Genomic DNA, 15,225 nt, shown 5'->3' on the forward strand with positions numbered 1-15,225 from the left:
ATATGACATGGAGATCAAACACCGAAAAGGATTATCTCACGGTAATGCTGACGCTTTATCAAGAAGACCCTGTCCTGAGAACTGCCACTATTGTTCCCGAATCGAGAAACAGTATGGAACGACTAGCCCTACCGCCTATCAGGTGACAGTGACTCCAATATCATCAGAACCTGATCCATGGAGTGACGACCAAGTTCGAAAAGATCAACTTGAAGACCCCGACATAAAACCAATTTTGGAGTTCATGGAGAGTGACAGTCGGCGACCTAGCTGGCAGGACGTTTCCATCTTTAGTCCTGCAACAAAAAGATACTGGGCTTTATGGAATTCACTCCATTTATGGAACGGCGTACTGTACCGAAAATGGGAATCTGATGACGGCAAAACGTCTAGGTGGCAGTTACTACTTCCCCGATCAAGGATTTCAGATGTTCTGAAAGAAGTACATAGTAGTGCGACTGGAGGACATTTTGGTGTGTTGAAAACCCTCAATAAAGTTCGGGAGCGCTTCTTCTATAGCAAGGCGAAGGATGACGTGGAGAAGTGGTGCCATTCTTGTGACGCCTGTGCTGCTCGTAAAGGACCGAAGAAGAGAAGCAGAGGGAAGCTACATCTGTACAACGTTGGAGCTCCCTTCGAACGAATTGGGATCGACATCCTGGGTCCTCTACCAAGAACTGCTGATGGGAACAAATACATTCTTGTTTCCATCGACTACTTCACCAAATGGCCGGAAGCATATCCCATTCCAGATCAAGAGGCTACCACCGTAGCAGAGACTCTAGTCCAACATTGGATCTCGAGATACGGAACACCTTTGCAGATTCATTCCGATCAAGGGAGGAATTTCATCTCTGCTGTGTTTAAGGGCCTATGTCAAATTTTCGGAATTGAGAAAACTAGGACAACACCACTACACCCACAATCGGACGGCATGGTGGAGAGATTTAACCGCACAATCCTGAATAATCTCTCGCTTATGGTATCCTGAAATCAACAGGATTGGGACAAGGAGCTACCTTTGTTCCTGCTGGCCTACCGCAGTGCTGTCCACGAGACTACTGGATTTGCCCCATCTCAGATGCTCTTCGGACGAGAGCTTCGGCTACCTTGTGATCTCGTCTTCGGTCGTCCTCCGGATGCGCCTGCATCGCCTGAGGAGTACATCCAGGATCTCCAGGACCGGTTGGAAGACGTTCATAACTTCGCACGAGAGCGAATCAACATCGCGGCGGAGAAGATGAAGACCCGATACGACACAAGGTCTACTGGACATGAATTCAACGAAGGCGACAAGGTTTGGTTATGGAATCCCATCCGACGGAAAGGTCTGTCACCCAAATTGCAGTCGCATTGGGATGGACCCTACAAAGTCCTTAACCGACTAAATGACGTCGTAGTGAGGATCCAAAAATCACCTAATGCAAAACCTAGGGTTGTACATTATGATCGGTTAGCCCCATACTATGGCCATAGTTCATAAGTATTACGTAAACAACAATGGTTGATAACATAAAAGTTGTAGATTATTTTTTTTGCTTTTAATGTTTAGTAATATTTCTTGTTATTATTGTGTCTCCTATGCATTATTGGTTATTATTTAATGTGTGTATTTGAGAACTTGTGATAGAAGTTTGGCACCCTTTCTGGGGATTGTACTGCCCGGGACGTGCAGTCCTTAGGAAGGGGGCAATGTTACAAATCCTGTAAATAGTAATTATTGTAGTAACGTAACCTGTAAATAGTTTTCCGTAATGAATATACAACCCCTTTTCATTCGGCTAAAGTATACGACCCCCTATTTTCTTTTCTTTTCATTGATAAAATTTGATAACGGTCTACGCATTTCGCGAAGAGGTAAGAATGTTGCGGAAAATTCTTCGATGTTTATAAAAGCGTCCTGCGTGATAAAGAGAGTGAGTTTCGATTGAGGATTTCGAACTGAGAGTGTGTATTTGCTCTGTTTATAGCGAGGCATTTCGCTGTGTTGTTTTCGTATTTGGAAGTAAATACGAGTGTAACCGTTGAGTTTACGGTGTTGAGTGATATTTGCTTAATTGCTGATGATTATTTTAGCAGTTGTTAACGATTTCTCCTGTACATAGTGTAAATAAAGCTCCTGTGTTTTTATCAAGAACTGTGTCTTCATTTCAAGAAAGTGGAAGTCGCACCGAATCCGTTACAATATAATTTTACTGTTTAATTAATAACACTAACAATGGATGATATAATCACTCATTTCGTGACTTACAGGCAGTCTATAAAAAATGATACGCTTTTTTCTTAAAACAAATTTGATTCCCTTCTGTCACAAAGTGTCACTTACCGAACCCCTCACCTTAACTCTTACGCTGTTCTTTATAAGCATATTGTTATTTTAGAAATGAGTGATGTCACACTCTTCAATACCCCATACCTCCCCTAGTCACAAACTCAGAATTTCAAGAAATTTCCCTCCCCCACACACAAATCTTAACATAACTTGTGTACGGCCCATCAATAAAATTTCCTTAGTACCGAAATAACCTAAACTTTGGATCTGAACAAGAAAAAAACTTCGTATTTTTTTAGAACATATTTTTCAATCGCATATTTAAGAAAAAATCGTACGAGTCTTTATGGAAGTCAACAATGTACGACGCCTTTTAATTCATATTTTGTTATGGAACTTATGAGTTTTTTTACTACCCATGAAGATTTTTTTAGCAGTATTATTTCCCTAAAAAAGGGGGGGGGGGAGGGAATTAGGAATTACTTAATCACAAGCTGCCAAAAAATATCATTATCATTGTGTCAATATGATTTTTTTAATTAAAATAAGTTTTGAGGTACGGGGAGTTTAAACATGTAAACGCTAAATTACTTTTTCGTCATTATACGAGAGATAAACATTGTATTTACGAAAATACTCACTGAAATTTCTGCGCAAGTTTCCATTATAACTACCTCGGTCGAACTTAGCCATTTGCTTTTGGTACATTAGTGCGTACAAACCTTTGAATGCATAAGCAGCCAAAATGTCAATTTTTGCCATCCACAATTTCAGCATACTGACATAGTGTCTGTACGTACATCTGTATGTATTTCGCATTATTCACAAACAGTTAACCGTAGAAGATTAAAACTTTGCATGTAGGATCTGTATAAACTGTAGTTAATCACCACGACGAAAACAGGATGAGTCTATTTTTGTGTGTGCTATGCTGCATTGTAGTTCTATAAATTAAGGGAAAACTGAGAAGCATAAGTTGCTATTTTTGTATGCCAATACTGTAAAAATTCTCAAATAAATTCGTTTCCCTGAATCAAAACGTACCATAAACAAGAAGCATAAGTATTGCAGAACATTTGAAAAAAATAAAATACAAAACAATGCAATGATTTTTCAAAGTATATTTTTACAACTCCTCTTATTTTTATCAAACGTGATATTTTATGCTCTTTTAAGCTAACACAAAACGCAAGAAACGGAATTACCCACTTCTTCTTGTTCAAATCAAACATAAAGACATTCCGCCCAGTAATTTTCCACCAGGATAAAAGAAATCAAAATCCTACGATGTAACTACACAACTAATGTTATTTTACAGCAAAACCTTTCGTTAATCTACACAAACCATTTATCGGAAAGTGAAAATCGAAAGAGTTTTTAGATTCCTCTGAATGAAAGAGTTTGATTTTTTTTTCCTAAAACAAAATCGAATGTAGACGAAATAAAATCCCAGCCAAAGCAAACAACTTTCGCTACATCGTATCGGTATTTAAATATTTTGTGTCACACTTGGGGCTTTTTGATGGCAAACGTTTTCGCCGCACAAACTTGCTGCTGCTGTTTCAGATAAAAATATACTACTTTTAATGGACAGTGAGATGTTATTTGAGCCGAACATAAAAAATAGCTTTTGGCTCGGTGAAAGCATATCTAATATTCTTAAGTCACCTTTTAAGTGCTTTCGACATTGCGAGAGATTGCAACTGCGATTGAAATTAAACAAGTGGAATTTCTTAAAGATAGTTGTTCCTTTAGTTGTAGTTTCAAACGGCCCTAACTTTGAAATTTTATGTGAAAAATAAAGATACCATTAACTCGGAAGGCACGATCTATGATATTCTTTTATAAGTACTTTTTGAACTTTATGGCAAAGATAAGTGTCTGAGTAAATGTTTTATGAGCTTACTACTTCGGAATAGTTTTTTAAGATTGAAATGTTTGGAGGAAAGTTAGATTTAGATTTCAATCAATAGCAAATAGTCAATAGCTTCCATGAGCCTTGGATAGTTGTTGCTCTTTTTCTTCACATGCGATGGGCAAGAGAAAAATCCAATAACGATAAAAATATAGTGCTGAAGTTTTTAATTGGAGCCACCGTAACGATTTTTACCATAATCGCTGAAATCTTGCCTTTTGATGCCTTCATGAAGAACTTCTTAAGCCTCAAGTGGTTAGTTCTTCTGTTCAAAGAAAGCATTTTCTACTGCTTTAACGTCAGATTAAAAAAAAATATTGCACCTCTTTGATACTAAAGCTGATATATTTCGAGTCCGGAACTGTGCAAAAATTGAGGCAGCGAGAAGCAACAGGATGTAAGTGGATATGTTCAAGTTTTGAGTAAAACGCTTTTCAAGTTCCTGTACTATATACGCCTTCATTGAGAATTTTTCTAAACCATGCTGTATAGCAGCAATTACCACGGCTACTAATACTATATCTTGCAGCAAAAAAGAGGAGAGGGTCACCTACCATTTGTTCTGGTTATCTCCAATTTTTTAATTTTGGCTTTTACATCCCTGTGCCTCAATTGCATGCTCGTTTTTCTGCCCTCAGAGTATATTTATTGTATTTAGACTGAAAAAATGAGTTTTCAAAATAATCGTATTATACTAATTACTGCGAAACCCTTGAACTCAAGTACTGATTTCTAATAAAACAATCAGCTGCCGTCTTAGCCTTAAGATGCTAAGACATTATGAGCATAGTTCATCATCAAGGCTTGCACTTGTTTCTTGATTTTTTACTTCCTTTTACAAACTAGTATATTGTGGCCATCACGAAACTTTCTTCTATATTTTTCCTTTTTCTGATCCCTCCCCATGCTTGACGAGGAAGCAATATTCCTAGTCAGTAATATTAGTCTTAATTATTGTAAAAGCAAAGCAGAGAGCGAAAAATTGAAAGTTATTTTAAAAGCCTTGTTTGAATTAATTACAAAAATTTTATTTGTTAACAAACATAAGATGGCAACACTTAAAAATTTTAAATCATTATTGAGATAATATTTCCGATTATTTCCATACAATTAAAATCACGAGAAATACGCAGACGACAATCTATTACGATTTATCTTTCTTATTGTTGCATTAATAAAGCTATTTTTATTTGCATAAAAAAACCAGCCCCTCTTGGAGCGACTGGAGTCAAAATTGAACCAAAACCTGTTTACGTATGGATTCACATATATTCCAAATTTCAACCAGAACGTAGCATTAGTTCTTGAGATAGGGCACTCACAATGGTAAAAAAGAACGGGCGATTGCGCTACCCCCTTTTTAGCTGTTGACACCAAAATGAAATCAGCTCTTATACCCAATAAGGGCTACTTGCCGATAAATTTTTCTTTCATATCGTTCATTATTTCTTGAGATACAGCAGTCACAATTGACGACAAAAAACGTTCTATAGCTCAACCCCCGTTTGAGTTATTGACACCAAAATTGAATCAGCACTTGTTCCTGTTAATGGCAACATATGACCAAATTTTGTTTGATTCCGCCAGTTACTTTTTAAGCAATAGCAAGCACACGTAACTCAAAAAACGTCCCATTGCTCCACCCCCCTTGGAGGAATTCGCGCCAAAAGCCAATGGGCACAAGTTCACATAGGGGCACATATGTGTACCAAATTTCGTTCAATTTCATGCGGTAGTTTTTGCTGTAGAGCGGCCACAAAAAACTGGTCACACACAGACGTGACACACACACATACACACAGACAGACATTTTTCAAAAATAGTCGAAATGGACTCAGCACACCTCAAAACGTTCGAATCCGTCTAAATTCGAAAATTTGCACGAATCCAATACATTCTTCTATATATTAGATTTAGAAGAAAGTAAAAAGGAAGTATTGTATTCGCGAAAAAATTTTCACTCAAAATTCGCCCTTAACTTCCATTTTGCTCACCCCCGAATTAATGTTGAGTTTTTTTTTTCAACACGACCACACGCGGATAAGTGCCTAAGAACGTATAAACACCCGAAATATCCATTTTGACATTTCTCGAATTAATTACAACGACTTTTCTCGTGACGTCCGTATGTACGTATGTACGTGCGTATGTATGTCGCATAACTCAAGAACGGTATGGCCTAAAATGTTGAAATTTGGTACGTAGACTCCTAGTGTGGTCTAGTTGTGCATCTCCTCTTTTGGTTGCATTCGGGAGTTTCTAAAAGGGTCTTTTGCCCCTTTTTGGGGGGAAATCATTGTTAATTTCGATGGATAATGTGGTGTTATAATTTGGCGGACACTTGGCGATACATCGTCTGTCTTTTGGTCGCCAAGTTTTGTCGCCAACTTGGCGACAAATTTGGCGGTTTTTTTTTTAAATCTGGTTTTAATTTGGCCACTGATGGTGATATTTAGAGAGTAAACTATTGAATCACATTAAAATTGCAATATTGAGAAAATGACATTAAATTGGAGTAAAAGGAAGTCATGTGATGCACACATCAGCTCGTTTGTTCTGTTATACCAATTGACACGACTTTCAGAAATGAATGTTTTTGATTTGAAAGCAAGGCATTCTTTAAAAGTTAACTTAAATTAAAATAAGATAAATATTTAAAAAAAAAAGAACATGAACATGGGTCATTTACGGTTTTTGTTTTCAAGCAACTGATACTTAAAAGCATTCTTCTTTTAGTTTTTAGACTCCCCAAAAAAGCAGTTTTAAATAAAAGCTAATAAAACAATATTTATAACTAAGTAAAATAAGTTTTTTGTTTGTTTGGTTGAGTAAATAATTGTTATGTTTGCGTTTTGTTTTGTTGAGTAAGAAATATTTCTTATAGAATTACTTTTTACTCAAAGAACATCGTGAAAATGTGGTTTATCCCCAGTTTTGCCGATATTCAAAATTTCCTCCCCCCTTACATGAATAAAGTGATATTATTGACACTGAAACGCGGGGGGGGTGGGGGGGAATTGTGTGTTGGCGAAACTGGGGAAACATTGAAGAGCAATGCTCGAAAAAATGTCCCGTACGTAACGCTAAGTTTTTTGTTTTATTCAAGTAACTATTAATTAAATATCGGATTAACTGTTATGCTTTGATAGTACAGTAAAACCTGATTATCCGAAGTAATTGGGACCGAACCTACTTCGGATAATCGAAATTTTGGATAATCGGAAATTCATCTATAATAATTTAGTTTAATATGTATTATCATCTTTAAACTGTTATTATGACTATTTTATTTGTTAAATAGACTAAAATTATAACTAATAATAAATTTATCTCTGAAACAAAAACTTACAATCGTTTCACTGGAAGATTCACCTGGTATAAATTGGCCATCCTTTTTCCGTGCAGCTCTATCCCGAAGTTTTGTTAAAGCATGAGTTCAGAGGAATCACTGTTCGTGTTGTTCCAATCAAACAAGGCAGTTTAAGAAACACTCAAAAGCATCACTGTTAATGATCTTATTTACTCCGGAATCACTATCATCTTCATCATCTTCTTCTTCTGGAAAATTTTGGAATGCTGCTATCAATTCCTCATCATTGAGCAACGGGAAGGAAGACAATTTAACCAATCTCTGAGTTCTCTATCCTCACAATTTTCAAAACCTTTCATTGTGCTAAAAAGGCTTGATAATTCAGCAACACTCTCTTTCACAACGTCTGTATCATTTTCATCTGCGATAGTTGAAAAATTCGGCAAAAGTTTTCGCCAACGTCGTCTTAGTGTTATCTGCACTCTTAGTTTGGAAAGGACGGCTTGCATACGGAACAAATGTGAGACAAAGAAAAAACTCTAAAAATGCGTGTTTGTTAAGAGAAAATTTTGGATGATAGAAAGTGAAAAAAAACAAAAGAGGAGACAAAACCGACTTCGGTTAACGGCGAGTTTCGGTTGATCGGGTTTCGGATAAGGGAGGTTTTATTAGATAAAAATGGAACAACGTTTAAAAGCACAAAAAGGATGAAAGTTTTTAAAAACGCAGACATGTTTCGGAGGCAATAGCCTCCTTTCTCAGTGCGAAATGAACAAATGGATGAATCAAGGTCAAGGGAGAGTTTAAATGCGTAGCCGGAAAAATATTATCCTTTTTGTGCTTTTAAACGTTGTTCCATTTTTATCTAATTTACCCTGCCAAAAAGCTATCGCTTTTCAAGAGAGGTTTTACTGTATAGTAAAGCATGTATTATTTCAAAACAGCATTATTTTTTGAAGGCTTTGGTTAGCTGGAAAAAATAAAAACTTAGCGTTACGTACGCGACATTTTTACGAGCCCTGAAAATGTTTATACACTGACTAAGTTCAGATGAAGAAGCAATAATTGACATGTAACATTCCATTAAAAAAGAACGCAAACGTAAGCTCATTTTTTTCTCTTTTTCGTAAAAAAAAAGTAAAGCACGAAATCAAGCTGAAATTCATGACTGCAAATGCATTAGCAATATACCTTCTTTTGACAGAAATGTCGGACAGATAGAGTAAATGAAAGAACTTCAAATGTCTTAAAGCATACCCAAAGGAAATAAAGTTTTTCAAAAAAGTTACGGTAAAGCGAACCTGTTTGAACTTAAGTTGAGGAAAAAAGTTTTAAACGACACGGGAGACTAAAAATATTTTAGCTTGTTTGCAAGAAACAATTCTTTTGACATTAATTTAAGCCGACTATATTTGAAGGTTTAGCTTTAGATTTACTTTATTTTATTTTGTTTATTTGTTTTTGCTATGCTTCTCATGGGAAGTTTGGCTGGTGGAGTGAACTGAAAATAAAAGTGGCATAAAAAAAATCGTTCCACCTGCTATCTTCGACGCGCACGCGATAAACTTTGTTTACACCAAATCGTTTACGAATTCACCTGTTACCCTACGTGGCAAAATCGGCTGGCACGTTCGGTTCTTAAACGAAAAGTTGGTGGTTTAAGCTCACCCGGGAGAGTAAGATGCTTTTTAATATTGAAAAATAAAAAATAAAAATAAAGAAGCAATCGTGGGACTGGCCGAAAGAAGCTATGCTTTTATTGAATAACATTCATAGTCCTTAGTTGTATTTCATTTTCCAACTATATTTTACCGTTTCTTGCTCCATTCTTAGTTTAAAGACAATTTTCTCTGATAGGTCAGACGTAGTTATTAATCTGCGAGATCTTCAACAGCTTTTGGTTTAGGTCAAATATTTAAAGAAAAGTACAATCAGTGTGAATAAGATCTCTGCTAGTCAATATGAATGAAGCTTTTCAACTCAGAGAGAGCCAGCATTTGAAGAGAAGTAAGTTATAGCAATCAGCATAAAGCACTTTGAAGCAGAAAGTGATGTGTCACAAATGCCGCGAGTAAATGTGAATTTTCCACTGGCATCTAAAAAGCCCTTCCATGATTATATAGAAAAATATAACTCAAGGCAATTGGACAAACATAAAAACATCCCAAAAAGAAACAGAGTCCTTAATTATCTCATCAAAACACTGCTTTGATTTTATTAAAATAAGTTTCAGATTAATTTTACTGAAAAATAAAATGCTATAAATGTGCAATTTTGACAGCACCTTCCTCTAACCTTTCTAAAAAGTATGGTAGCGTCACTGGTAAGAGCTGCGTTCTGGTAGTTTGTGTCAGTACCATTTGTTTATTTTCAACTTTACTGTAGCTTTATGTCCGCTGTAACAACTTACCCTTGTCACAGCCAGTCCCAGTCTCCCTTTTACGTATGTTTTTTAATATGTAAAAATGTACACATGTACAGCTACAAATTGAATCTGTTTTTCTAAATTGACAGTACGTTTCAGAGCTTATTCTCCAAGCAATTAAAACTTCAAGAAAATATTGGTGTATTTCATATTGTTTAGTTCTATAAAGTGAGGTGAATAAAATACAGTCGACTCGCGCTACAACGCGATTCGACTTACGCGAAATGACTGTCACTCGAGTTTATCACCTATATCGAATTTTATACCTAACGCGAATTCCTCGCACGCAACACAAGAATGTTTGGAAGGGAATCACTGTGTGTAAGTCTCAGTTTTGTTATTGGCTACTAAAAATATTTTTTACGTGAATAGACCTTCATCCCTTTAGCATCAATGACAGTGGAAGTTCCCACATCGTACTGATCTGAATTATGTTAATGATTTGTTAATGTATACAAATAGATACTCCTCATTTTTCTTTTTCTTTTTTTCTCATTCTAAATGCAAAACGTTCATGAAATATAACTACACCTAAGAATGCTGTTTCATCTACAGTTTGTGAAGATAGACAGAAAAAGCGAAGGTTTCTGACAATTAAAGATAATATTCTCGATTAGCTTAAACAAGTACAAAGTGCATCGAAGGCAGCACGACAATTATGTAGAAGTAAATCTCTCAAATGTACAATTAAAAGTCAAGAAAAGGAAATCCATAAAAGTTCGCAGAGTAAGCAAAATACAAAAAGTATGAAAATGGAAGCTGCCTTGCATTTTTTTAAGTTTCAAATATTATTACTGGACCAACTGTACATTACCGCTATAATAGTGCATTATGTAATTATTACTACATACGGTACGTACCGAACTGGTCTATTTTATGTCCCTTTTTCCCATTGAACTTTTGTGAAGTGTAACAGTATTTCATCTTTATCTTCTTTACTAATAATAAAGCTCAAAGTCTGTCTGTAGGATGTCTGTGACGCGCATAGCGCCTAGACCGTTCGGCCGATTTTCATGAAGTTTGACACAAAGTTAGTTTGTAGCATGGAGGTGTGCACCTCGAAGCGATTTTTCGAAAATTCGATTTTGTTCTTTTTATATTCTAATTTTAAGAAACTTTTTGCGAGCAAATGATCACAACGAGGAATAGTAAATTACGAAAACATCATAACGTGGAACTGTAACATAGGCGAGCCATTTAACATAGACAATTGGCGAGAAATTCATCCTCCATTATTTGTTAAAAATACAGGCGAACCAAATGACCGTTTAATTTTCTATTACGGGCAAAGCCTTGCGGGTGCCACTAGTCTTCACTAAAACAGCTTACAAAATAGTTAAAATTCATTGCTTTATGTAAGAAGTGGTAATGCATAGTTAAGGAATGGATTAAAACAGTTTGAGGTGGTGTTTACAAGTGACTAAAATAATTGGGCATATTTAAAAAAAAATGCACACATATACCTTTTTCTACAACGCAAAATTCCGACTTACGCGCGGAATCTTGGAACGTATCTCTCGCGTAAGTCGGGACTCGACTGAATTTAAAGTGCTAGGCATAGAGCACAGGATATCCCAATACAGTTAGAAATAACACTTGTACTTACTCCTTCAGTATTATATTTCGATAGCGGACCTTCCTGTTTGAATTCGTTTAGAACGTCTGACAATTTCTTCGAGGAATCTGAAAAGGAAAATCGAATTAAAAAAGGATATATTTTTATATTTTTTAGCTTAATAACAAAACTGCATTACTAAATGAATCATTTAACCAACGTTTTGATGCACAAAATTTGCAAATCACTACAGACACGTGTTCCTTGTAACACGTGTCTGCGGTAATCTGCAATTTTGTGCATCAAAATGTTGGTTAATTAATTCATTTAAATTTCAAGCACAAAGGTGTTTATTCGTCAAGACTGCATTAGTTTTATTGAAACCTTGTTACGAATACATTAAACCTAATCCATATTTTAAGATTAAAATCAATAATAAAAAACAGCTCTATGTTAGTTACAATACATGGCAAATATGCCCATCCAAATATATTCATTAATCCAGTCAGAAACATTTGTATTATGCTAAAATATGTATGTAAATTTCTTGCATTCGAAAATGCATGCAATGTTTAAAAAAAAATCCACGTTTTGGAAAAGGAAAGGTTTTGTGTCGATGCAGCAATACCATCGATGTTTTAATTTGTAACATCGATGTTATAAATAATCGATACTTTGCTTTTGACCTCAGGCACACATTCACCATCAAAAAACCTTTGTATTTTTCAATTTCTGATTCATTGTTTCCTTTATTTCACATTTGTTTCGAAAATTTTTACTATACATTAATCCTTATTTCATGTCATTACTCAATTAAAAAATTATAAAGTGACAAAATATCGGTTACATGGGAAAAAAAAAAAAAAAAAAAAAAAAAAAAAAAAAAAAAAAAAAAAAAAACAAGTTTTTAATTATTTGCAAGTTTCAAGATTCAAGTTTTGAAACAAACTCCTCTAGCGATTAAAAAAAAAATACTTTCGACGTAAGCGCTGAAAAAAAAAAAAAAGAGAGAAAATAATCAATATGGAAAACTGAGAAAGACCACCCGTCATCGCAAGTTAGTGTAATGTTCTCTAAATATCTTTTCACTGCAGCAGTCTTATCATAGCCGTAAAACAACATTTACAGAAATGTTCTTTTAAAATCACGAACTGAAAGACTCGGCCAAAACTAAACTCAAAATATAAAAGTCTACCGTCATGTTAAAAAAAAAAGTTAACTAACATATTTTTTGTGTTGGATGCAATGAAGCTATTTTTTGAAATTTTATAAGTTAAGTATATTGTTCCTACATACTTTTTTAAAATAAGAAACCCTTTTTGTTTAGTATCAAGCTTTATTACGGAAGATCAATTTTTTGACTCATCATTTAATCAAGTGTTTTGCAATAATCCGGATTTGAACAATTATGCTTTTACTTAAACTAGAAAACATATTCCCTTTTATTATATTTGGAGATATCATTTAGTAAATACATGTTTATTGTAAATGTTTTAGATCTGAAAGTGCTGAAATAAGTTCTTTTCCAATCCGTTGAAAGCAATTTTGGTATCTACTTTGTAAATAGAACAATCAATTTAGTTTCGTGACATTGCTTTGACATAATATATAGCCACTGTTGAAAAATTAAACCATTATTTGAGGCTCTTTGAATGAGCAGTGGAAAAGCCACTAGTTCTCACGCAAAGATAATCGATGTTTAGTATATCATCTTATTGTATTGAACCGTAAAATAATTTCGTCCAAAACAATATTATATACCACACTGTCAATTGGGTTTTGCTTCTCAGAAGTTTTATATATATATATTTCGTGTATTATTAATTTAAAAACATTCATTATCAATGTAATTTGGATACATATTTCGTTTGAAAGTTCATCCTGCAGCTAAAAGTTGGCATTACATCTTCTTTCTGTGTCTCAAGTATGAGAGATGAAATCTGATTTATTCAAAATAGCTTTTAAGAGCTGTTTACCTGTTCGAGATTACTTTTACGTGGTACTGACGAATTTTTATTTTTTTTCTTTAAGTGACCTAATGTACGGCTAAAACGCTGTTTTTTTTTTGAGCAATCAAGATTGCTTATTTTTCTCATTTGACTGTTTTGAATTCCTATAATTTTATTTTCCGACCAGCATCCTCTGCCAGCACCACCGTCGCGTCGACCGACCTCACGATGCTGCTCCTTTTGCGAAAACCGTCTCCAGGTTGCGTCCATATCCTACACACACATACACACACTCATGCCTGCGCACAGACACAAACACATATGCCTACATACACACACACACACACGCGTGCGCGCGTACACACACAGCGCTGCATACACAGCACGCACACACAACCACACACATGCGCCTACACAAAAACACACGCGTATTCATACACACACACACACACTCGTGATTGCGAAAAACATAATTTGAATTCAAGATGCCAAAAATTCAAATTAATATTATTTATTTATTTTTTTTTTTGCAGCATAATGTGCACAGCATTTCGTGCTGTGAAAGAATGGCGAAATCAGCAAACAATCCCTGCATGATCTCCTTTCATTGAGCCTCTTTAGTTAGAAAAGTATTAGCTTGTTTTTTTTTTTTTTTTCCAATTCTAAGTTTCTTATCACAAACAATATGTACTGTGTGCTTTATTTTGTGTTGTCAAAATTTTATTAAAAAAATTTCCGTACACTGAAAAAAAAAACAAAAAAAAACCGTCATGTGCATGAAAAAAAAAAGTGAGAAATTTAAGAATTTTCTCACTCCTTCATGGAAAGAAATAACTAGTGAGAGAACTAAAATCTCTCTCTCTCTCTGGCCTCTCTTTGTGAGAGCATGACAGTAAACTTGAGTTTGCTGTGTTACTGCGCTATTATTAAGCGCATAAACTCAACAAACTCTTCAAGTTTACCCTCATGCTACAATGAGTTTGCAGCTACGATGGCTTAGCAAAGCATGCAGCAATTGGTTATGCTTTTGGGATTCAATTGGAACAGAGCCTTAAAAGAAGTATCCTTTTTAGAGATCTTCAAGAAGTGCAGGCCCCGCATTTGCGTATTAAAGAGAAGAAAACTTGGAAAACCACTACTTAGCAAACCCAACAAGTGTTTGACTACGCGATACGGGGGGCTCCCTGCTGTGTAACGCTAAGATTGGCCTTACTACTTCTGTCAAAATATATTCCCAATGGGTAGCGAATCTGGCCTTTTTATATTTGCTGTTCTTTTCATGCATCAATGATATTTGTGCAAATCAAAATTAGTACTCATGTATTGTGCATCCATACAATATATATATTGAGTTTCAAAAACAAATTTAATGTATCGTGTATTCATACAATATACATTTTTTTAACGTTCAGCTTTAAAAGCAAATTTAATCATTTATGGCAGCATTATTTGTATACATAACTTATTTTATTCTAGTCGCTTAAGATACTCACACTGTATGTAGTCCTGAAGCTGCTGGAATTCACCAGGAGATAATTTTTCCCACTTGAGGCTCATGTCGGGCTGTAAGGCTAGAGCTGGCATTTTCTGTGATTTTCTTCTTAGGCAGGACAAGCAACTCTACGACTGCCGGCACTGCGAAGCAATGCGGGACTAAGTGTCGGCGACAGCTGGTGTAGAGCAGGACGAAAACAGTCACACATCACCATTTCCTAAGTGGAGAGAAATTATAATGGTTTAAATAGTGATTTAGTTTACGCACTACACATATACGCCATTATTTCATTTTAACCCTCAAC

At 35.3% G+C, this 15,225-nt stretch overlaps 1 protein-coding gene across 1 annotated transcript in view; it reads right to left on the reverse strand.

Moving 5' to 3' along the window:
• The window catches only part of LOC129225615 (diacylglycerol kinase 1-like), a 144,200-nt gene extending 129,190 nt beyond the window's left edge, over positions 1-15,010 (reverse strand). The window contains exons 1-2 of the mRNA XM_054860082.1: positions 14,920-15,010; positions 11,529-11,605 (exon numbers count right to left, since the gene is read on the reverse strand). Of these exons, the coding sequence (XP_054716057.1) occupies positions 11,529-11,605; positions 14,920-15,010 (168 nt within the window). The remainder of the gene's footprint in view (positions 1-11,528; positions 11,606-14,919) is intronic.
• Between the last annotated feature and the right edge of the window lie 215 nt (positions 15,011-15,225).

The sequence above is a fragment of the Uloborus diversus genome, chromosome 7, assembly GCF_026930045.1.
Source record: "Uloborus diversus isolate 005 chromosome 7, Udiv.v.3.1, whole genome shotgun sequence".
NCBI classification, from domain to species: domain Eukaryota; kingdom Metazoa; phylum Arthropoda; class Arachnida; order Araneae; family Uloboridae; genus Uloborus; species Uloborus diversus.